Raw genomic sequence first — 24,649 nt, 5'->3', positions numbered from 1 at the left:
AAAGGTAACCTATTCTGTTGGTTCACTCTGGAGATATATCCTATTTACCCCCAATAAAGTTTGATTTGAGTCATGGATTTACACACAGCTTCTTAGGGAAACATCCTAGATAAATAAAATAGAAACCACCTCTCCCTTGCTCTCCCTTCCCAGGATTCAGATACCAAGGGACAGAGACACTTGAATGCCAAGCTTGGTGGTTATCTCCTGTGCAAAAGTAGCCAAGACATCAGAGACAGGCCTCTGCCACTTTCCAGCCTCCCTCCACCCCCAAGAAAGCAGGTTCTGTATGAGGGACATTCTGGATGCTGTCCAAGTGCTGAATTCTCTCTGGGACCAAGTTCCAGATCTGTATTTGCCCTGCCTGTGACTACAGGGAAGTAGGTTTATTTGAGGGAAGAGGATGAAGCTTCTTAGAAATGATGAAGTGTGTCTGTTCCCATGGCATCAGCTGTGCAGCCAGGCACCAGGGCTGACATGACAGGAGCAGGCAACTACATACGTTGGTGACGCAGAAGAGAGACAGCAGGAAGGTGGCCAGGACAATGCCAAGAGTAAAGAGCTCTCGGTGCCGATGTAGTAGCTGGAACTCGTCAACAAGTCCAGTGATCACAGACTCCATTCCACCCATCTGCAGGACACAGAGAATGGTGGTTGACATTACTCTCCCAGTGCCTGCCTTCTCATAGTGAGTGTATACTCAGGGTGGGTGTGAAGAAGGAAATGTACAGAAGACTTGGGGTAAGACAAGAAGAGCCCTTGATGAGGCTTCCCTGCTGACATAGGCCTCAGGAAGATTCTATGGATGGCAGCCACGGTCACCTTGAAGTCCCTGGCCTGAGAGTCATATGAGAGTGATGGAGTAAATGCATGACCAAAACAAGGACTAGCCAGGTAGGGCCTGTGGTCTTCAAGCAATGCTCATGAGTATGCCATCTTGGATTCCAGACAAGAAACTCATGGACTACCATCTGGGTGTAAGATGGAGATGAGGGCTATGGTATAAGATACATGCTCTTGGGAACAGGGATTCCTGATTCAGGCTTTCCAGGAAGCATACAATTGCTGAGCTCTGCTAGGGTGGGTAAATGGTATGAGGCAGCCTAAAGCTGCCACCAGCCAATTCTGATATTAGGACTCAGTTAATGGTCTCGAGAAGTTGATGGGGCTGAAGGAGCCCAAGAGAACTCATTGGCTCCAGCCCATTTTAGGTTGGACACCAGGGGGCTGCAAAGAGTTTCCAAGGCCTAGCCTGGGCCATGTCCAGTCTCTATTCATCATTAGGGAATCCAGAAGTAAGGAAAGGCCTTGCTGTGCAGGGGTGACCAATCACTCTGCTATTATGGGCCAATCCTTTGACAACTGGGGCTCTGTTCTGTGTGTGTTCAGACCCCAATACTGGATTACAGAAGAGAAAGGTAAGTTACATTTCAACCACTACCACTCAGGTCCAGAGAGGGTCATGGTGATGTCCGAACCTGATGTGCAGGCTGTGTGCCAAGCACATGAGGTTTGAGGAACTGTTTGGGGTCATGCCTAGCCCTATAGGGGAAGCGTCCCCAGGAACAGGTCAACAATGAGGAATGACTGTGGAGCCTTGGGGCATGCATCACTCACAGCACTGTCGATACCCAGAGTGAGAAGCATGAGGAAGAACACAGCAGCCCAGGCCGAGGACAGCGGGAGTGTGGCAATTGCCTCAGGGTAGATGATGAAGATCAACCCAGGTCCTACAAGAACAAACCCCCATCACTGCCACAAGCTTGCTCCTTGCTTCCCCACTCACCACACTTGGAATTCACCACTGCCACAAGTTCGCCGCCTGATTCCCTACTTACCAGTTTGCTTTCTGTTGCCACACCACCCCATAAGGCCACCCAGCGGAGCCAATGCCAGCAATGCTCAGATCTCTTGGAACTCTCTCCCACAGCTTTCCTTCTGTTTCTTCTCAGGAGTCTTACTTCCTGAGAATTCAGCAGACACTGGCTGGGGTGCCCCAAAAGCACTTGGTAGATGGTCACCCAAAAGGTCTCCTGCTTAGCCAGCTTGTACCCTTGTTCCCCAACTCACACATGTCCACAAGAATGGGAAGAGTGAAAATAAAATGTGGATCTAAGATTGGCAAATACTTCTGCCTCAGACAATTCAAGATGTCTTTCCAGTTAGCTTTCCTGCACAGATCATGTATGCCCCACATATGTGCCCATACACACTTGCATGTGTACACACACGTACACACACACACACACACACACACACACACACACACACACACACACACATGCACACACACACAGTCTGGAGACTGAACTTAGGCCCTTATATTTTTGGGACAAGCACTTTGTCAGCTGAGCCATCTCCCCAGTTCATGTTGAGATTTAAAATAGATTGATAATGAGGTAATAGGGCCTTTAAGAGGTATTGGGTTATGGGGGCACCACCCTCTCGAAGAGATTGCTAATCTATGGAGATAGAGTTAGGTCTCTCAGAAGTGAGTGTCTTGGGACTGGTTTGATGTTACATTTTGGATGTAGAACTTTCTTATGACTCCTGTGTTGAAGATCTAGTCCACAGTTGCTGGTGTGTTGAAGGTGGGTGGATCTTGGGGAAATCAACATCACTGGTGGGTGAATTTATACTGAATGGGCTCTCCTGGGGGAAGGAGGTCATGTGTGGTGGCCCCAAACCCTTCTCTCCTTAGGATCTCAGCAGCTTGTCTCACCGTGATGACCCCACCATGATGTTCTGTCTTGCCACATGTCCAAAGTGATGACCAAAGGATCCTGGGCTCAGATCTCTGAAACTGAGTCCAAACAAGCCCTCTCTTTTTAAAAACTGATTTTCTTATGCATATTTTTTTTACAGTGATGGAAGGCTGATTAGTATAACTAATCACAAAAGAGTGGGCACTTACAAAGCAAAGCTATGTGGTTAGCCCACATGCACTGGCTCCTCCTCTCTCTTCCACCTGGAGGCCCTCGAGAAAGACACACTTATGGTTGCATGCTCTTAGACTTTTGTGAACTAAATTAACTTTCCTTTGTAAAGTCATCCAGCTTCAGATATTTTGTTATAGAATCAGAAAATGGACGAAAACACAACGTCACCTGACTACACTGACTCCTCCCCTCCACCTTTCCTACTCTTAGTCACGACTTCCAGGTGTGGAGAGATACTCGGTGTCTGAAACAGTACCCAAAAGGCAGGCAGATGAGAAGGAAGGGAAGATCATTTGCCAAAGACTCAAGGACTTTTCTGATTAGACCCAAATCTCATTCAAGCCTGCCACGATCTCTGGTCACTCACTAGAAAACATTAATAGTTAATGTCAGAAACTTCATTTTGGTAAGCCAAGCTGATGCCTAGCATCTATTTCTCCTGACACTATGTGGCTGGAAAAGCTCAGTATTCCTCTTCCCCAAGCTTTACACACTCCTTCACATGGCATGAACTTCCAGGTGAGCCAAATGACAATGTATGATGTTGTCCACACAGACCTCTACACAATATCTGCAGGGAATGGGCTGAGGGACTGGTTTCACGTAAGCCCAGCATAGGCTGTATAGAGGAAGCAGGACTGGGAGTTGGACTGGGGCTGGTAAGCCACATGAGCATAGGCTGGCCATGATTGCTCTCATTTGAATCAGCAGGTCTTATACCCAACATCCTCTGGGTCTTGGCCATGTCCCTTTGACTATTCTCCAGAGAGGACAGAGTGAGATGTGGTGGGGTGAGGACTCACCGTCTGTGGCCACATCTCCGATGGGCACGTTATGCTTCTGTGCCATGTATCCCAGGAAGGAGAAGACGACGAAGCCTGAGGAGAAGCTTGTCAGGGAGTTAATAGATGTGGTGATGATTGCGTCTCTGTAGGAACAAGACAGACTGTCCTGGTACCAGTTAAGCTGTGGCTCTGGGAAGCCAGCTGTTATTACCCATTTTCAGCATCTAGGGAAGGTGATGGGCAGGCTCGGAGGGAGCTTCTGAGAGGAGTACCACCAAAGAACCTATAACTGGGAGAACCTGTCTGGTACTCCTGGGTTCTGTTAGGGCTCAGGGCGGCGGAAAAGATGACCACTCCATGTCCCATTCACACATCCATTTTGGCACTGGGCCACCCCACGAGTGTCCCGGAACCTGGGCATGCATGGGTTTGGGAGCTGGAGAAACCAAGTTTTCATGCACACATGGGAGTGTCTGGTGAATCTACTCTAGGCACTGATAATCAGGGATGAGGCAAGTGTGGGGACCACTGGGAAAGTCAGGTCCCCCAGTTTACACTGGATGACCCAGCTCTTCGCTGTGGAGTGCTTGCCCTGGTATACACCTGGGCTCCAGGTACAACTGGCCTCACACTGGGGTCCATACCCCACCTTCCACCTTATTTCCCTTTGTGCAATCTCCTTTGGTGACTTGGAACCATTTTCCTGTGTTTATTCTGTATTTTCTGTGCCCACTAAGCTCAAAGAGGCCAGATCTCAGGACCAACTGGTTCTGTTTTCAGGAGGAAGTATTACAATTTTGATGTAGAACTTTCTGATGGGGTTCCAGCATGTAGTTGCAGGTGACTCAGGCTAAGTTTCTCAGCACCAGGGACATCCTCCCAGGCCCAGGATCCCTCAGTTTAGGCTATGAGAGAGTCAAGTGCCGTAGGTGAACGTTTTAGGTAAAACTGAACCCAGATCAAAGGAGAGGAAATTCATGGTGGGGGGGTGGGGGTCTGGGAGAGAGAGGATGGAGAATAGCAAAAGGGAGACAGAGATGAAGGTGTATTTGCAGAGGAAAGGCTGGACTGCAACCCTGTCCTGGAGATCTGGCTCTTCCCCCAAAGTGGCACACATCACCTCATGCCTCTATCTTCTTTAAAGGGAGACACAAGATTTTGTTGGAAGATGCTGAGTAGAGCCAGGCATGGTGTTTCACACCTTTAATCTCAGTATTTGAAAGGCTAGTGTGGCAGAAGGGGCATGGTAAGGCCAGCCTGGGATACATAGTAAGTTTCAGGTCAATTTAGGCTATACCATATATACCTATACCATATACCTGTGTCTCTGAACAGACAAACAACGCTAAGGAAAGAAGAAGATCTGTGTGGCTCAGAGATTCTGTGATTTTCCTCCAGGAATGCTTCACCTCCAAGAGGCAGACCTCAGGATCAGTGACACTGAGTAGGTTTTGCAAACCATCTCCCAGTGATGGTAGCTCAGGACTTACCTATAGCAGTTGTTGGTGAATTTATTGTAACTGGAGAAGGCAATCAGCACCCCAAAACCAATGCCCAAGGAGAAGCACACCTGGGTGGCGGCATCAATCCACACCTATCACAGCCAGAGATGGGAGAGCATTGAGACATGATTAGAGAGAGCCGTGGGATTCAAGTTCTGCCAGAGAGGGGAACGGGAGCTGTCACCAGGCAATCTTCCCATTAACACTCCATGTTCACCTCCAGCCGAGGGGGCAAAAGTTCTCAGCAAATGGGACGGATGCACATCCTTGGCAGTGGTAGGTAACTGCTGTCTTGGGAAACCAGCCTTCCTACATCCCTGACCTGAAAGGGCATGGGAAAGGGGATGTTGTATTTTGTATATCAACTTGTGGTTTGATGGGACACATAGAGCCCCAGGCCACCTGAGACCAGTCATAGTTGTCCAGCAATAGCAGGTCCATTTCTCTGAACATGAAAAGGAAGGTACAAGAGCTGATTGTTGTACCAAAATGACGAATTCGGGTGTAACCTACTTGGCTTGGGGTGATGTTAAGACCTAGGGATTCAGGCAAAAGAGCTCCCATGTAGCCTTGGTGGGAAGACTCTGAAGTCGTCTCCCAAGGCTCTACCATCTAAATCATTTGGGGGCTGGACAGTACTAGAATTTGTTTCTGAGTGCCATGTAGCCCAGGGCCCTCAGCACTGAGACAAGGATGTCAGAACCTGTCATTGGAATCTGCAGTGGACACACTGAGTATGTCTGAAGTGGCTGTCCTGAGCTCATGGAACAGAGGACCTGATGCTGCTGAGGAGCCTGGAACCCTGCACTGTGGGAGCCCAGACAACAAGGGATCTGGCATCTCTGTCCTTTGGGTAGCAGTGTCCAGAGCTTCAGACTATCCCAGTGTTGGGGACTGTGTGCTTGAGGACAGTTGGCCTCAGCATGGTGGGGAGGCTGAGTCTGGAGTGGTTGAGCAGGTGGTCGGTCAGTAGAGGGGTCTTGCCTTGCTGTCATAGCAAGCTCATCCATTGAGGTGGCTCAGGTAGGAACAGTATCACCAAGAACTCCCAGTGTTCACCCAGTTTATCCCCCCCCCACCGAGATTTTGGTGTGCCGTTAATCAGGTTCTCAACATGCACTTTGCTTGGACCACTGTCACACCCCACCCTGTGCCTCCATGGGCCCTGCTCAGAAGCCTGGCTGACCTTACCCAGAACACTCTCCTACAAGGTCTTAGAAACAGCTTCCTTTCTTTTTTTTCTATTTATATATTTGATTATCTAGGTACCTATTTCTGTCATGTATCATTTAATCATCTATTAGTAATCAAATTTATTAATATCTATATAGCATCTATCTACCTATTGTTTACCTATCTTCCATCCATCCAGTCTTACTATCCATCTTAATTTTTCACAACCGCTCATTTTTGTGACTTGCCTTTTTTTTCCCAGCATCTCACGTGCTGTGTCTCCCTGCTTTCTGTTGTGGGGAGCATGCCTGTTTGCTGAGACTCTAATGGCCTTCACTTTTTTTTCCCTCTCTCTCTCTTGAATTCTCAAACACGTCTTCCTGGCTTGTTCAGGTTCCCACACGGATGATGTTCATAGTCCTCCTGGGTTTTGTTCAATGTCACAGGTTCCCTTTGCTTTCCCCTACCTCTTCCTTCACTCTGTGGAACATGTATGTGCTGTCAAGCCTCCCCTCCACCTCCACACAGACTTATGCTGACACCATAACTCCCCCCTGAGAACTTCCTGACTGTGATCTCAGCCCATTCTTGCCTACTTCTGCCTCAGGTTTGTAGCAGGCAGTAAACTCCCAAAGGATCTTGTGACTCAGCCCCAGTATGGATCTGCACCCTTCCTGCCCTACTCCATTGGAGACCCACACACCTCCTATTCTAGCCTCAGTATCAGCAGAAACTTATACCCTTCCAACAAGAAACCACGGTGTTTCTTTCAGCTTCCCTATATTGCCTCTGGGTTTATCACCAGTCCCAACCCAGCCCACATGACTTCCAACAACTCCTCATGGAATTCTGTCACAACTGTATCTCCAAAATTGGCTGCTTTCATTGCTCTTCAAAGATGGTACTGCCTCTTTCCTCTCTCAGGAGCATCTCATGCAGCCTGGAAGAGCTCATCTCTCATGAGGTCTCCAAATCTTCTAACCTAGAAGAACCCCTTCTTTTACTTAAGAAACCTTCAGTGAATCAGGAATTCAGACTCCCAAAGGTGAACCCTGGTTCATGGGAACCTGAGGCAGCTCAGGCTTGCAGACAATTAATACATAGCCACAGACTGTGTTCTTAGTGACAACTTACACACACACACACACACACACACACACACACACACACACACACACACACACACACCCCTACCTGCTGGGACCATTACTATCAGAGGTGAAGAAGGTGAGGAGTGTTTAGGGTGCTGTGACTGTCACAGCTTTCCATGTCTGTGGAGAGCTAGAGACAGCCATTCCCTGTCTCCTTTCTCTCCATCCTCTCAACCCTTCCTCCACTAACCCTGCCTATGAAGGAGACATGTATACAGGTAAACAGGCCAGTCTGCATCTGATGGCCTAAAAGGATAGGAAAGAATTGATGCTGAGCCACAGATTGGGCCTCTGGACCATATGCAGGAGCCCTGTCACAAGCCCCACTGGCTCAAAGGACTGCCAACCCTGATGGGGGCTGCACTCACAGATGCCTCGCAGAGCCGATAGAAGTCCACACTAAGGTATGCCTTGATGCCATCCATGGCTCCAGGGAGGGTGACTCCACGCAGTAGCAAGGCCGTGAGGACCACGTAAGGCATGGTAGCTGTGATCCATACCACCTGGAAGAGAAGACAGTGTCTTCAAGGGGCCTAAGACACATGCAGTGGGGCCTGGGTGGGAGCTTACATTGATGCATCTAGGGTAATATGTGGAAAGGAGTGGATCCGAGGCATGAAGTCAGGGAAGGAGATACCTGCTATTATTGGAGGGTTCCTTGTGTTAGCGCATGCATTATAACATGTGTCAGGGTAATTTTGGTCAAATTTCCATGGATACCCATACTTACAACTGCCAAATTTTTCATCAGTAAGAAATGAAATAAGTCCGTGCTGTATACACCATTGTGTATTTTCTCAATGCCCTGCCCCAAGCACAACGTCTATCCTTATCCACCATGATCATGTGTCTACTGCTCCTGCCAAATCATGGTCACATGTCAACTCTAATTCAACCATGGCCATACATCTCCTTATCTATACGTGGCCATGTGTCCATGGTCAAATAACCATGGCTACCTGTCTTGCCTCAACTCAACCATAACCACCTATCTACTTTCTCACTCAACTATATCCATGTTTCCACCACATAATCTCATGTCCACCTACCCAACCATGGCCTCAGAACTATATACCCAGACAAGGTTACATGCTGACCTTGGCCTCATGACCACTCATCCAATAATGGCCACATATCCACTGACCATGGCCACTGTTCATCAACCCACCCATGGTTACATATCCATCCACCAACCACAGCCATATGCTACCCATTAACCATGGTCATATGTTAACTTACTCAACATGTCCACATGGCCACTTACCAACCATCTTACTCTATACAACTATGGCCATGTGTCTACCCACCAACTGTGACCACAGAGCTGCTCACAAACCATGGCCATTTGTTAACCCACCCACCCATTCCATGTGTTTTCAGGTCCTGTTGGCTTCCACCTCACCTTTCCTGAGGTCTTTACTCCTTTCCACAGGCTGAAGTAGAGCAAGACAATGACCAGCACCAGGCAGGCTGTGAGCTGCCACTGTGGAGGGCCCAGGTCATCAATACCGTGGCTCTGGTGGAGGTGCAGCACGCCACGTCTGGAGGAGAACAACAGAAGATTCTGGAGGGAGCAGTTGTCTCCCAGGACTGGAATTGGATGGCTGAACTAGTCCCTATCTGCCTCATCTTTGTCACATGGAAAGTACCTGGTATGATCTGACTAGAAATACCCCTTCCTGTTATGAAAGACTCAAGGCTGTCCCCTGAGTCACAGAGCTGCCTTAAGTTGGACAGAGAAGCTGGATGCCTTGCCAGGAAACCTGCAGGAGGTCAGCAACATACTGCTCTACCAACAGACCTGAGTTTTAGAGTTGGAAAGGAATTGGAAGTTTGGGTGTACAGAGAAATGGAGACCCTGGAAACCAGGAGTGAAGCTGCCATGAGCTGCTGTCTTGTAACAATCCCAGCATCCTTTTCAGAGGTAAAGCCAGGAGAGCACTGAGCAGTAAAACTGCACATGTAGGTTCCTGTGCATTCTGTATTGACTTCTCTCATCCTTGCTTACCTACTTCCTGCCACTTTAAGGAGGCTCCTTGAGGAAATGAACCAATGGGGGAACCACACACAGCTGCATCCATCTTTGATGGAGGCCATCATAAAGAGAATGTGTGGAAGGTACACTTGTTTCCAAAGAGCCTGGCAATGTGGAAGTGGCTGCATCGCCTTCACACAGCTCAAAGCTCCTCCCTATTCTAATGCTGCTTCTACCAAAGGAAGTGGAGGGATGTGTAGTGAAAGGAGACATCACAGCTCAGGTTTGTTTGATTGTGGGGTCAGATGGGGTTTCTCAGGAAGTCAATGCCCAGACTTATAACGAAACCCAACTAACCCTGACTTTCTGGAGATTTCTACCAGAAACAGAAATTATGGCGCTAAGGTGAAGAACTTTGACCCTATAGTCTAGAAACCACAACTGGGGTGGTGCTAGCTGTTGTCAGCAGGGGCAGTGCAGCAGTAAAAATCCAGCTCAACCTTCCCCTTACACTCCAGCAGTAGTTAGGGCCAGTGTCCCCAGACAGGGAACCCAGCGTGGTCAGGGCACCACCATTCACCATTCTTCTGATAGAGTATAATGGCTTGTTTATCATCCTGTCTGCCATGGGTACTGTGCAAGCTCTTAGCATGTGGGTAAGCAGTGTGAATCACCTGATCTAAATGAGACAGGCTAGAGTACTTCCTGGTAGAGTTACTGGCCCTATCTTGGCATCGAGGATTCTTAAGGTCCCTGCCCTTGCCCTGGGCTGCTGTCAATGCTTCCTTGCTTTGCTGTCCTAGTGGGACCTCATTTCTTAGAGCTTCTCAATGACAGAAAAAAATTCAGGATAACACCACCAAGTCTAGACCCATACAGTTTATTGTGTCCTTCTCCATGCCCCAATTATCTCAGAGCCTTGTGTCTCATAAGCACAGATTTTACCTGAGCCTTAGGAAGGGGACCATTTATTCTCTTTACCTGGAGGGAGGTATACAAAGAGTCAGAAGCAAGGGAAGCGGTAAGGGTGGGCACACAACCCTACATGCCACAACTGTGCAGCTCCTCCCAAAGGAGGAAAGTGGCGCTCTGATTATGGCCACATAAGGTCTGGATCCTGAAGCTACTACCCCACATGGCTTTACCAGCGATTGTGCTAAGGCACTATTGACATGAGTTGGACTACACTGCTTTGGTTTCATTCTGTGAAAAAAAAGGCTTTGATACTTTGGAATGCTTAAGATCCTGTGGTCTGGAAGCTGGGGAAATAAGTATGTAATGTACCTGTATCTGTATAAGTGTTAGGAACTGAGTTTGAATCTCCAGGTCTGCTGGTGCATATTTATAAACCCAGTGCTAGAGTGGGATTCAGGGGACAGGAGGATCCCTGGAGATCATTGGCCAGCTAGCTTAGTCAAATCAATGAGCTCCAGGTTCAGTGAGAGACCCTGTCTCAGAAATGATAACCTGAAGAGTGACTGAGGAAGATACCTGATGCCAGTCCCTAATCTCCACATGTGTGCACACACATAAGTACATGCACCCATATGAATATGCACACAGAAACATCCAATAAGGTGGAAAGTGATTAGAGAAGACAGCCAGACTTGACTTCTGTCCTCAGCATAGACATACCTATATGTGAATGTTGCATGTATTCACATATGTATGCACATCTGCATTGAGCACGTTCATACCCACATAAACATACAAATATACACATGTATGCACATCTGCATTGAGCACATGTTCATACCCACATAAACATACACATACACACATGTACTTGTAGGGAATATGCCCTTCTTGAAGCTCCCAGACAATGGGTTGGAGATAACCTAGGACTGCGACTTGGAAGAACGACACATGGGGATAAATCCAGCCAGTGCCCACTCCCACCTGCAGGAGTCCTCACCCCTGGCAGTGTGGGGCAGGGTTCTGAGATCAGTTCTGAGTCTCATTGCATACAAAGAATGGACTGGAGCTCAGAGACCCCAAGAAACTGCACGCAGCAGGGTAGATTCTTGGAAAGAAGGACCTTTCTAAGATAGATCTCCACAAAGACATCTGCAAGTGCAGGAAGTCCTCACTGAACACCAGAACTCAGTCTTCAGGAAACTGAGAGCAGGAGAAACATCCACTGGAGTAAGAACTGATATCACCATAGCTCACTCAGGGCTAAGAGTCATTCACCAGCCAGAGGAGAGGACTTATTGGCCACACAAAGCCATCAGATCACAGAGGTAGACTATATCCTTCAAGGGAAACTCCCAGAGCCATAACCACAGAGATTAAAGATGCAGAAAGACCACACTGCACCCACCCATCTGACCTTACAGACCAGACCTCGTGTTCCTAAAGGAAGACAACTGCCAAATCCTATCATATCGTAAAACCCACCAAATCTACTATCTAACAAAGACGACTGACTCCTCGCTGCATGGTAGCACCTGGTAATCCCTGTAAACCCAGTACTTGGGAAGCTGCAGCAGGAGGACCCCAAGTTTCAGGTCAACCTAGGCTTCAAGACCAAGATGGACATTTCCTGATGGCAAAGGGGAAAAATGAGTCAGAGCGTGGGGGTGACATGACCAGTCTTTGGTGTCCCACTAAGGCCTGCCTGCTACTCTCCAAGGATGCAGCAGACATGTTTGGTACTATTTTTTTTCACATCTGTTCCTGCCAACATCTTAGCTGTCAAATCCATGATGTGGCATCACACACACAGGAAGGTTAGACTGCTACCAGTGGATGCCTGTGTTAGAAGACACAGCTTTTCTGTCAACCATTAGCTTGGTCTTTACATACTCCACAGAGCAATGTACATTCTCTTCCTGTCTCCATCTCTGCCCTAGTCACCTTCGGTAGCTCAGTGTTTAGCCAGGGCTACAGGCCTTTGAAGAGCACAGGGTTGGACACCTCTGCTCTGTAGCCTGACTTTCAGACTTTCATGGTCTGACTTTTAAAAGATAACATTCTTTCCATTATTCTTTGTCAAACAAATCCATAGACTAGGCTGAGTGGTGGTGGTGGTGGTGTACAACTTTAATCCCAGTACTAGCCCAAAGCTAGAGCTCCCCTTCCTGCCAAGAAGCAATGCAGTGTCTTAGGCAGTTTCCTCCCACCTCACTATAGAGCCAGAACAGAACAAGTGTGCAATAGCCCAAGGTCCATCCCTCCTGAGGCCCCCATCAATAGAGTTTGGATAAGGACATATAAGATCATCCTTGCCATTCAGAAATATAATGCATAGGGACAGCAGCTCTGGTCAAGAGAAGGGATTAGTTCAACACAGCTTTGAGAACAACAAGGTGTATACGGGGTGTCCTCAGCGCTGCTCTGAGTTCCCAGACCTGCCAACCCTCCCACTCCCCAGGCTGACAGAAAGAATTGACCGCTCACTTACTCAAAGTACTCAGCAGCAGGCGTGGTCCCAAAGGTGTCATTGAGGCCCAGGCCATCACTAGAGTTACTGGCATGGGCGTCAGAGCAGTTGGGGCTGTTCCAGGTATTGTTGCAGTGGATCCATGGGAGGTCCATAGTGAAGGACGAGAAGAAGTAGTGCAGTGCCCACGCGATGATGACATTGTAGAAGAAGCCCACGTAGAAAGAAATGAGGATGACGGTGAAGCCCACGCCTGGTGATGACAGTACAGCCACCATCAGCATGATGCCCCTTCTCATTATCTACTCACTCTGAGTTGGTGCACTGACATCCTTTGTACTCCACACACCTTAAAACACATAGGAAGGATGGATACCAGACCTTACTCTGTGATTACAGAGAAGGGATTGCCGCTTTTTGTTTTAATCACCTGTATCTTCCAGAGATATCAATATGTCTCAGAGAGGCATCGAGAGCCAGAGGGGTCATCAAAGGCCATTAAGAGTATCTGAGACTACCCTATGAACATTCAGCCCTAGGGTCAGCCATAAATACACTAGACCATCCAGTGCCACCCATAGATATACAGAAGTATTAAGGGTATTCATTTCTACTACAGTCATTTAGGAAGCAGTCAGGGTCATTCAGGCCCGGTTATGGCCACCTACAGCTTCTTTGGATCATTCAGGGCAACCAAGCATAGTCATTTATGGCTACTAGATCCAAACCAAACATTTAGAATCATCCATAGCTATTAGAGTAAGTAGAAACAACCTTGCTAACAGAGTCATCAAAGGCCACCTACAGTTACCTGGAAATGCCCAATGCTGTCCAGAGCCACCATGAATCATTAAAAGGAAACTAGGCACTTTATGGTCACCCATAAGTAAGTACCAAGGTCCATTCAAAATGAAAGGTTAAACAAGACTTCCCATGTTTACACAGGGAAATCTAGGGTTATCCAGAATCATACACTATCCACAGCCATCTATATTCATCCATACCTGTTGGGGTCACCCAGAATCTCTTAAGACACAGCCATTAACAACTACTTTCACTCTTCAAGACTACTCAGGATAAACACCATCATTTAGTGTTCACAGCCACCTAGAGCTGCCCAGATCATGCATGACCACCTTGTGTCTCCCAGGCCATGCATGATTACCCATGGGTTTCAAGGATTGGTCAGAATCAAACAAGACCATCTAGTTTCACCTACAATGTGTGAGACTACCTAGGACTTTCCAAGATCACCCATGGGTACACTTTACTACTTGGGATCATCCAGGGCTTGGTATGTTCTTTTCAAGATCTCTAAACCTGGAATTTGGGATTAGCCATTTAGTGGGTGGTCCTGTAAACTGGAGTAGAACACACAGGTAAGCAGTTTCCAGAAAAGGGCCATCCTGAGCAGTGGGAAGATGGTCAGGCAGTTAGCAGGCTCCTCACAGTGGTCAAAGGGACTCCTCCTTGCATAGGGCTAAGTAAGCATAGACATGTTCCTGCACTGTGGCTCATTTGACTGAAATTCATGCAGAATTTTCTCATTCAAACATCCCCTCTCAGCTTTGCAGATATACTTGTTTTGGTTTAAGACTTTGGTGAGCTTTATTAAAACCTTGTTAGGTGCCATGCCTTTTCTGGTCTACTGGAGGCTAGGGGAGGAGTATGGTTTCAAGGTGTCTTTTATAAGTTGTAGCTTAGTTGCTCTGGATGGTTTTAACCTTTTGGAGATGGTATGTTCTTCCTTCCTTCCTTCCTTCCTTCCTTCCTTCCTTCCTTCCTTCCTTTCTTCCTTCCTTCCTTTCCTTCCTTCCTTTTCTTTCTTTGTTTGATTTTGAGACAGAGTTTCTCTTTGTAACAGCCTTAGCGATCCTGGAATTCACTTTGTAGAGCAAGCTGGGTTTGAACTCAGAGATCTACCTGCCTCTGCCTCCCGAGTACTGGGATTAAAGGTGTGGACCACCACAGCCTGGCTGGAGAAGGCATCATTAAAATTATTTTCCTTCCATAAAGGCAAAGAGAAGGCATTAAAAGTATATTTGCGTTAATCCCAGCAGAGTAAACGATCCTTCTTGAATGTACTCAAAAATAGAAATAGTAAAACCCAAATGGTTTCCTTTGGAAAGCCTTCTCTTATATAGAATTACTCAAGATTTAATAACTCCACACTGCAATTCCATGCCGCAAACTAAAGGTTTTGATTTACAGTGAACTCATCAGGTAGCCATTTTTGGAAGTCATGCTGTTGGTCAACCATATTGCCAAGAAGCCATGTTGTCAGACTCCACATTTCTCCAAATTGCATAGGTGAAGGTTTCCCCTGAAAGTTGGCTAATGGTTAATGCCCCGTTGGAAACTTTTTACAGTTAAAACTGTGTATCTTAAGTCCTTAGCTTAAAACTTTAAGAACTCAAAAGAAACCTTGGCTGTGTACTGTGGTGGAACGTTAGTGCAGTGTCTGAAGAAACAGATGACTGTGCCTCTCATCCTTTGGGGACTGCTGCTGTGTGAGGCAGGAGTGTTCCATCTGGGCTTTACAAGAGAGTGACAAGAACATCTTCCTTCACAGTGGAATAAACTATTCCACCAATGGGTGTGGTTTCCAGAGCAAATGAGCTTGCAAGAGACTACCCCCCCCCACACACACACCCTGTGTGTCTGTTCAGCTGTTCCAGTTGCTGGGAAAGGAAAATGTCTCCTTAGGTAGGCAGGTACAAGAGTTGACTATTCAGTCAGTCACTCTGAACTCTGCTCTGGAAGAAGGAACCCCAGAAAGCCACCAGCTTCAGCTGCTGAAGTGTAGCCTGTCCCCAACCTGCCAACACTACTGGCTTCCTCCTTTATGTCCCATAAGACAGCACCCTTAGAAAGCACACACAGATCTTTTTGTTTGTTCTTATGGATACAGAGGATATACCTTAAATCCTCAGGAGACTGAGGCAGGAGGATCACTGTGAGTCTGAGGTCAGCATGCAGCATGGGATATAGAATAAGACCCTGTCTCAAACAAACAAAACCAAAACAAAAAAAGACCATCTTGTGATGACTATTGCCATACAGCATATGTTCTATCTAATGAGGGCTTCACTGGCTGCCCCTCTCATAAGCACAGGCTGCAAAAGTTACCCAGCTGAAATGAAGATAGGAGAGTGTTCTCATCAACCACGATGTTTTTAGTCTCTCTCTCCTGCCCTCTCCGTGTGTGTGTGTGTGTGTGTGTGTGTGTGTGTGTGTGTGTGTGTGAGAGAGAGAGAGAGAGAGAGAGAATGAATTTCCATGATTGCACACAGATGTCGAAGCTAGAAGTTGGCTTCCTTGAGTGCAGCTTCCCCAGCCTGAGTAAGAGTAAGGAGCTGAAGAGAATGTCTCTGATTGAGATTCCACACCTGGGTTTCATAGGCTGTTTCCACAGCCCACAGCCATGTTTCTGTTCCAGCATGGCCCTCCTACAGACTTGTCTTTGCAATGGTATGAAAGCCAGCCTAGGGAGTAGGGGATTGTCACTTGGTTGTGCTCACTACCCACCTTCTTGAAGGTCTCTCTCCCACCTAGTTCATAGGACCATAGTCTTTTCTACAAAGCTATTGGTATCAACGCCTGCTCAATTCCACTGTGCTCCAAGCCAAGCTATTAGCATTGCATAGTACCTTGCTGCTCTTTGAAATGGTTTACTGAGGCTTTACAAACAACAAAGGAAAAAATGCTTTAGAGGTTTTACTGAAAAGCACTTTTTGAGACAAAAGTTTATGCTGCCTGAATTGTCCTAGAACTTACAACACTCCTGCCTCAGGTTACTTAGTGCTGGGATTGTGGCAGGACACCATTACTAATATCCGGAGATGGATGGAGGACTTTGTGCTCTGGCTAGGTCCCTGTGAGCTAACTAGCTTTCCTCTACTGCCCACAGTCCCAACTACTTTCCTGGTTTCCTGTTGGACTTTCAGTCCTGTAACTCCCAGTGAAAACTGAGGAACTATATTGGTTATATCTTGTGGAAAGCTTAGGCCTTCTCCACAATCAAGAGGCATGAGTCTCCAAAGAGAGAGAGAGAGAGAGAGAGAGAGAGAGAGAGAGAGAGAGAGAGAGAGAGAGAGAGAAGAAAAGAAAATCCGGCATTAAATGCGTGCATGACTACACGTGGCCACCAACCCTTGACATTTTCTCTATACAAGGATAGGCAGGCTGGGTCTTAAATTCAGTTATCAACTGCCACCTGAATGAAAGATTTAGTTGAAGCTCATCCTGGCTACTGCTACAGCCTCAGAAGTGGTGTCTACTCCCTGGGTCACTCCCTAGCACTGCTAGATAGAGTCTAGGAGAACATGTCATGAGTCATTCAATTTCATCTGTGGCTCTTAGACTGAGTCCCCTGACATTGACCTAATAAAGTTTATATAGTAAGTGGATGATGAAACTCCTCTTCAACAAAAGAATTATCTCCTAGAGTCACAGGGTTCCCAGGTGTCACAGTGGTTCTCCATCAGGATCCAGTGATGATGTCTGACAGTCAGTCCTATGCAATTCTTGTAAGTGCTGGCTCCTACATTTTTATCACAATGGGGACATCCAGCGCCAGTGTGTGTCCCCAGAAGGTCTGGATGACTCTGAAGTTGTGCATGCAGGTAGGTTTTGGTGAGGCCCCTCTTTACAGTTTCATTTCAGAGTAATCTGGGGGAATTACTTTAGCCTGGGGGAAAAGGTACCCAACACCTACAAGATGTAAATCCCAAACCCAGCAGTCTGCTATCTATGCCCAACAGTCTCTGTGTTTCACATTTCCACTGGACAAGAGTAGCATTTCTATTAAGAGCATAGCCTGAACAGCAACCCTTTGTTGCTCCTACCCAGAGCAGCAATGTCTGGTCTTGAGTGTCAAACACTGGTCCACAGACACCGCCCTGGGAACTGGGGCTTTGCTTTCTTCCATGCAGTCACTGCTCAAATACTTCTGAGAAAACCCAATGCTAGTCTTTCAAGAATCATTTTCTCACCAAGTGCCAATGATTGGAGGGCAACCTCACTGGATCCCTTCCAAGAAGAGTCTTGAAATCTCCTGGAACTTCACCTCCTTGGGATGGCATAGGGTCAGGATAAGTGTGCTCGAAAGCTGGCTGTGGTAAACAGGGCTGGGGTGGACCAGGATTCATTTTTAACACATGAGAAGTCCTTGGACTTCTCACTGTGTCTCCCATGTAGAAGGCATAGTGTCCTCTACCTGGGATCTCCTGGGAACAAGGAAGGTGACATCTGGAAAGTGACAACCATTCGGCAGGCCACCTGGCTCAGTATAAAGTATATCTGTCTAATAGTGTTGAAGCCTTATATAAACATTCTTGGGGCTCACTGAACTATATATATTGATAGATATCTGATTGATAAACACATGCTGGTAGTTAGATGATTGATAAATAGATGATTGATAGGTAGATGATCGATAGGTGAACAGATAGATATGTATATAGATAAATGAGTGATGATTGGAGATAAATGGTTGCACAGATAGTTGGCTGATAAATGAATAGACAGATAGATGATAGGTTAAAAGGGTGCTTGCTGAATAGACCATAAACAGGTAAGTAGATGACTGATAGAAAGATGACAGATGAGTAGTTTTTAAAATATTTTTACCATTTTAATACCCTGACAAATTTACCACCACTTAGCTGCAGGGCAGCCTGGCTTAGGAACAAGTTAATGCTCTAGAAGATTCCTGGTCATTACAGTCTTTAAGGTAGGACCCATATTAGAAGAGCATATACATATGCCCACATAGTTTAGGAAATCAGGACCTGTCCATAACATCATCTTGTTCTGAAGCTCTAGAGACATGGCCATGTCCCATGGGGGTCCACATGCCTGCACATTACCTTTCAGGACAGGACAGATCTTCCAGACTCCAGCAGCTCCTTCTCTGTTAAACTGTCCAAGGGCCAGCTCCATGTAGAAGAGGGGCATCCCAGCAATAACCATGAAGAGCAGGTAGGGCACCAGGAAGGCACCTGTGCATAGGACAGAAGCTTCAGCTTGGGACCACAGAAGGGAGGCTGCTTTCATTATCGGTATGTGGGCCCTGATGTTGTACCTTTAAGTATGATCTTGTCACCCAGCTTCTTGTTTAGAGTGGGGGGCTCTCTGAATAGCTAACACCCAAGGGGATATCCTGGATGGGTGATAACCTCACCTCCTTGCTTGTCCCAGCTACAGTCAGTGTTGGACATGTTCTGCTCAATGCCTCTGATTGTCACCATACCCCACATCCTGAGCTCAGCCAGAAGCAAGGCAGTCATGGCCTGGAGTCACTTCTCAGCATTACTCCTAGCACTGTCTGCCTCTTCCTGCCTGGGTTCCACTTCTGCCCCTTGAGAGTTATGGTCCTGGGATCAGTGACCTAATCCTGACATTTAGAGACTGCTTCTCTGGAGACTAGAGAGTTTCTGCTGCCAGGAGTTTCCTGGAGCCAAAGTGTAAGGCTTGGTTTGATTAAACTCACTCCACTCCACAAAGGTTACACCCCACCAGAGTCCTCTTGCTCTCCTCAATCTGAGTGAGTCAGAGCTTAGCCACAGCTTTCTCCTGAGGTCTTGATGAGGAAGGTGGGAGTCTCTTTACCTGTCTTTGGGTCACTTGCTGGAGATGCTGAGGCCTTGGGCCCCTCACCTTCTAGAGCACATAATTAAGCAATTGTGCTCATGGATTTGCCTGAGCCCTTCCTTCCCAAAGCAATGCTTCATATCCTGCAGCCAGTCAGGGAGACCAAGCCATGGAAATAGAGGCCTTCGGTGCTCAACTGGAATCTCTGTTAACCCTGCTCCTTGCCTTCTTTTAAGCTTCACTGCACAGCTATGGCTCATAGCTGAGACAAGAGAGTGGGGGAACCAGGCTTGCGCACATAGACCCATAATCCCAGCTACTCCAGAGGCTAAAGGCAGGAACACCGCATGTTCAAAGCCCACCTGATCTACAGAGGGAGTTCAAGAACTGCCTAGTTAACAGTGAAATCCTGACTCAAACATATATATATATATATATATATATATATATATATATGGCTATGCATGTGACTCAGTGGTATAGAGTGCTTGCCAGTATGCACAAGGCTCTGGGTTCAATTCCCAGAACTGTCATTAAAGAAAGATGGAAGGAAGGAAGGAGGGAAGGAAGGACAGAGAGGAGAGACAGACAGAGACAGAGACATGAGGGAGGGGAGACATAGAGGAGATGGGTATATTTCAGTTCAATTCAGGGACATCCTCTGCCTTTCTAAGTTTAACTTCAAATTGTACAAAGTTCAACAACTATGAATATTGCTGAAGTTGTCTTAAAACTTGTTCTTTTGGTCTTTTAGAATTTTCTTTATAGAGTGAAAATACCAGTGGAAAGAGATGTCAGGACCTTATGTCTCCACCCACTCCCTTCGCCTTTCTGCTCTCTGAGATCCACATTCCTTGGCTGCCAGAGTTCCTGAGCTCTTCTGCTTGGGAATGCTGAAGGCATTGCTGCTGGTGAGCAGCCTCACTGCCCTATGATAGCATCTTCTGTTGTATGCATGGTTCTGTGTATACAGGAGCACGTGAGCACCTGTGAGACCAGGCATCATTCTTGGGTGTCATTCCTCAGAGCTGCCCACCTTGATTTTTGAGACAGTGTCTGTCACTGGCCTGATGCTCTCTGGTTAGGCTAGACTGAGACTAGCTGACTATCAATTTCCAGGGTTCTACTTGTCTCCACCTCCCTAGTGCTAACTAGCATTGCAAATGTGTGCCACCCTGCCCTGTCTTTTTTGTTTGTTTGTTTGTTTGTTTTTTTGGTGGTGGGGGTGGGGGTTGGAGATCAAAGTCAGGACTTCATGCTTGCACAGGAAGTGCATTACTGACTTAGTTATCTCCTCGGCCTTCACTGTGAGCATTTCTTGAGAGCACAGCCCCACTGGACCATGGCTCCCTTGGTCTCCACTGCACTCCTCACACCTTCTGCTGTAGCCCCACCCTTAGAAGGCCCAGGAGGCCAGGCAACACTCACCTCCACCATTTTTGTAGCACAGGTAGGGAAACCTCCAGACATTGGCCAGGTCCACAGCAAAGCCGATGACTGAGAGCAGGAAATCAATTTTCTTGCTCCAGGTCTCCCGCTCTTGAACCCCCACCGGTGTCTGTGGTGGGTTGATGAGGGTGGAGTTGGTCAGCTGCACTCCATTCTGCTCCTTGACCAGGATGAGCTCCACCTCTCTGGGGCCCATGGCATTGGGCTCTTTAGCCGGGGCTACCACAGAGGACATTGGTCCCACCGAGCATTTGCTCTTACTCATGGGTAGGCTGGAGCCCAAGGAACTCTGCTTTCTTCTTGACCTTCGGTCAACATAAAGAAACACAGCAACACATAGGGTCAGTAGCCATGTCTACAGTATAGGTACAGTGTTGAGCACAGAGACCTGAGGTAGTCCAAGCACCTGAGATACCATGGCCAGGATGAAGGACAGCTGGAGAATGTTCATAAAGATGGGAGAGACTGGCTATGGAGACCACCCCTACAGTTCCCTTTCCTGCCAAAGCCTGCATTCCTATTAGTGCAGGCTTGTGTGGTTTCTAATTTGTTTCCTAATAACAATCCCAGGTGTTGCTTGTATTGCTTATCCACAGTCCCGTGGAACAATTTTATACCTTGCCAATAGCATTCCACTCACATCAGTCTTTGTAAGGCTGTGTGGCTTTCTTTATACTTAGCAATACAATAAAAAGCAAAATGGATAGAACCAAAAGCAGCCACGGTAACTGAAAATTGTGGTCAGTTTCTCCAAGGAGCATATACACAAATCACCCGGCCCATGACTATGGCTTCACAGGCCTTTGAGCTGACAGAGTTACCAGAATGTCACCAGGGGAGGGATCAGTCTGCCACTACACTAGTGACACGCCCAAAGAAAGCCTTTCCTATGCTTCCACCCAGCCAGGGCCAGGGCGCTTAAGTGAGGCAGCAGCCCTCACACCCAATGACAGCCTGTTTCCACTGAACTCAGACGAGCACACTGATGGCAGCCTGACATCTGGGTGGCTGCTCTAATGAGGTGACTTTCCTCTGCATCCCTAAACAAAAACTCCTGACAGAAGTTATTTTATGCACCACTTCTCTGTGGCCTCTTTATCCTGGTGACAAACCCAAATGCAAATTCCTCTCACATGTCAAAAATGGACTAATGGGTTTGCAGCTGCTAGGGAGCAGGTAGGATTGCCGGAGGAGGTTGGATATGAAATGGGCAAGGAGCATAGCAAAAGACCTGGTCCCAGGTTCTGCTCCCTGCTCTATTACAGTTCTGTTCCCCACTCTACTCCTCAACTCATGGCTCAGAGCCGAGGTTTGGGCACAGACAGCAAAATGGCCCCTGGGAAAACATGTTTCTTCACCAGCTGGATCAGGAAACAGGTGGCTCCTAAGCCAAGGTTCTCTGACATTCTCCACAACCTGAATTCAGCCCTGGGCTCACAGAAAGACAGGAGAAGGTAGGGGGAGGGAGAAGGGAGATGGAGCTTTTGGTGTGTTGTGAAAATAACCCCTAGGGGTGTGCATCTTCCAGATTCCAGCCCCTCTAATAGCTTCAATCCACCACCAAGGGTTCACGAAGTCCAGCCTCAGCCATAGACAGGCCATGCCTCCCTCCCAACCCCGCCCCGGGAAGTAACAGCAACCTCCTGTGAAGAAGGTCTATGAATCTGGGTTCTGTGGAACCCTACACTCCAGGACAGGAGCTGAGCGCACACGCCTTAGTTCTGTGTGGAAGGAGCTGCTCTCCAAAGTTCTGGCTGTTGGTATCTTGGACCCAGAGCCCGGGCGACTCTCGTTCCTGCACCTCACTCCCCGGCACAGCCGTCCAGGATCAGAGCGGGGCAGGGGTTATGGAGATGCCACCTCCAAGGATGCGCAAGGATCGACCCTGTTCTTACCTGCCTCCTGCGCTGGCCTCCAGCTCTGAGGTCCTGTAAGCCTTCAGTCCCACTTCACAGCTCTGGCGGGTCTCAGCCTCAAGCTCTTATCCAGTCGCGGGGTCGGTCGGCCTAGCCCCGCCCGCCGTCGGGGGCGCCTGCTGGCACTGGCTCCGCCTCTCACCCGCCCTGGGTGGGCGGAGGACAGGCTAGGCAGCGCTCCTGCATCTCTTGGGTATTAGGACGGCTGCGGGGAGCCAGAGACCACTATGCCTGGGCGAGCCAGTGTCTTGTGCGGCCAGAAAGCTTCGGCCACGTGGGAGCAAGGTATCTAGGTTGGACGCTTGTGGACTAGACGGACAGTTGGTTTCCAGGACGGACCAGTCTTGGTCTCTCATCCCTGCTGCTGCTCCTTGGGTTATCTTGCCAGCGCCTGCAAGGGGCTCCCAGGCAACTGATTCCAGCAAAGCCGGGAGAAGCAGAGTAGCAGGGCGAAGTGGCCAGAGCCTGGGGGACTGCTTGGAGCTCCCAAGGCTCACCCGAGTCTCCCCACTTCTCCCTTCGATGCTGTACGACTATCCCATTTTGCTCCCGTGTTCCTGAGCAACCTGCTGACAAGATTCTCCAATTCGAGCTCTGTGTGAGCAAAGCAAGTGGGACGCCCCTCACAGTCCTGTGGTAGTGTTCCTAGCCAGCTCACGGTGTGTCTTGCCCCTGCCCTGTCCAGTTTTCTCAGGTTCTTCTCATTCCCAGAGTTCTGACCTTACGATCTAAAGTATCTTCCAATCTGTCCTGACTCGCCTCTATCTCCTTTCTCAGGTACCATGGTCAAAAGTGTGTGCTTGTAGTGTGTGCTTGTTTCCAGCCCACCTCAGCGATCTAGCTTGGTTCCCGAAGCCTCTCCTGAACATATTTTTACAAGGATCCAGGCCGTCTGATTCAAACCAGGAGGCCACCTCCAGTCAGCCTGAGTCAGAAACCTATCATATAGGAGGGACCTATCATATAGTCTGTATGGTCAATATCCTGCTTCAGGGCCCAGAGGACTAGGAAATGGAGTTCTCCTGCCCAGATGTGTGTGACATGCGGACACCTGGGGAGGTCCAGGACACTCTAGGGTAAGCAGCAGTGTGATTGATCCCTTTTCTCAGAACCAAAGTCCAAACTTCCTCTCTGCTCCTCCCTTTCCTGAACTCTTACCTTCTCGCACCCTTCTCTTCCCCACACTTCTCTCTTCCATTCATCCCTCCTTCCCCTTTCTGCCTTCCCTCACAGTAGCTGAGAGCTTTGCCGGGAGCATGGGGACCCTGGAGCAGGTGTCTTGCCTACAGGACCCACTGAACCAATTCCCTTGCAGAATCTGTTTTCACTTGCAGCCCTCACATGGGCTGGGCCCTCACTCACCTGTTGGCTTCTCTGTGCCCATGTCCTTGAGGCCCCCAAACATGGGGATGATGCCAGACAGGAAACCCCCAGAGATGCTCTTCCATGCAGATTAGAATGCCAAGGGCAGACTGCCATGGCTGACATGGTCAGCTGGAGCTGCTGTAAGGAAACGCCACACAGCTTTGGAGACAGTCAACATTTATTCCTGTAAAGGCTTAGAAGTCTCAGGTCCCCAGGGCCACAAGTGTCTGGGGAGGGCTGCTCCCAGATGGCAAATGTTAAGTTCTCCAGGTCTCCTCAGGGCAGAGGTGAACAGAGCTCTCTCCATGGCCATTTTATAAGGCACAAATAACATTTCTGAATCCGAGCCTTTGAAACCTGATCACCACCCAAGACCCAATTCTGAATACCACCTCACACCAGAGGGTATGCTTTC

The 24,649-nt window shown here is 48.1% G+C and overlaps 1 protein-coding gene across 1 annotated transcript in view; it reads right to left on the bottom strand.

The window, feature by feature from the left end:
* The window catches only part of Slc6a3 (solute carrier family 6 member 3), a 29,959-nt gene extending 8,683 nt beyond the window's left edge, over positions 1-21,276 (bottom strand). The window contains exons 1-9 of the mRNA XM_051182720.1: positions 20,933-21,276; positions 18,781-18,912; positions 12,932-13,163; positions 8,953-9,091; positions 7,919-8,053; positions 5,215-5,318; positions 3,743-3,867; positions 1,618-1,730; positions 503-631 (exon numbers count right to left, since the gene is read on the bottom strand). Coding sequence (XP_051038677.1) covers positions 503-631; positions 1,618-1,730; positions 3,743-3,867; positions 5,215-5,318; positions 7,919-8,053; positions 8,953-9,091; positions 12,932-13,163; positions 18,781-18,912; positions 20,933-21,218 — 1,395 coding nt within the window. The 5' untranslated portion in view covers positions 21,219-21,276. The remainder of the gene's footprint in view (positions 1-502; positions 632-1,617; positions 1,731-3,742; positions 3,868-5,214; positions 5,319-7,918; positions 8,054-8,952; positions 9,092-12,931; positions 13,164-18,780; positions 18,913-20,932) is intronic.
* Between the last annotated feature and the right edge of the window lie 3,373 nt (positions 21,277-24,649).

Source organism: Phodopus roborovskii, unplaced genomic scaffold (assembly GCF_943737965.1).
Source record: "Phodopus roborovskii unplaced genomic scaffold, PHOROB, whole genome shotgun sequence".
Classification (NCBI taxonomy): Eukaryota; Metazoa; Chordata; class Mammalia; order Rodentia; family Cricetidae; genus Phodopus; species Phodopus roborovskii.
This window is presented reverse-complemented; position numbering and strand designations above follow the sequence as displayed.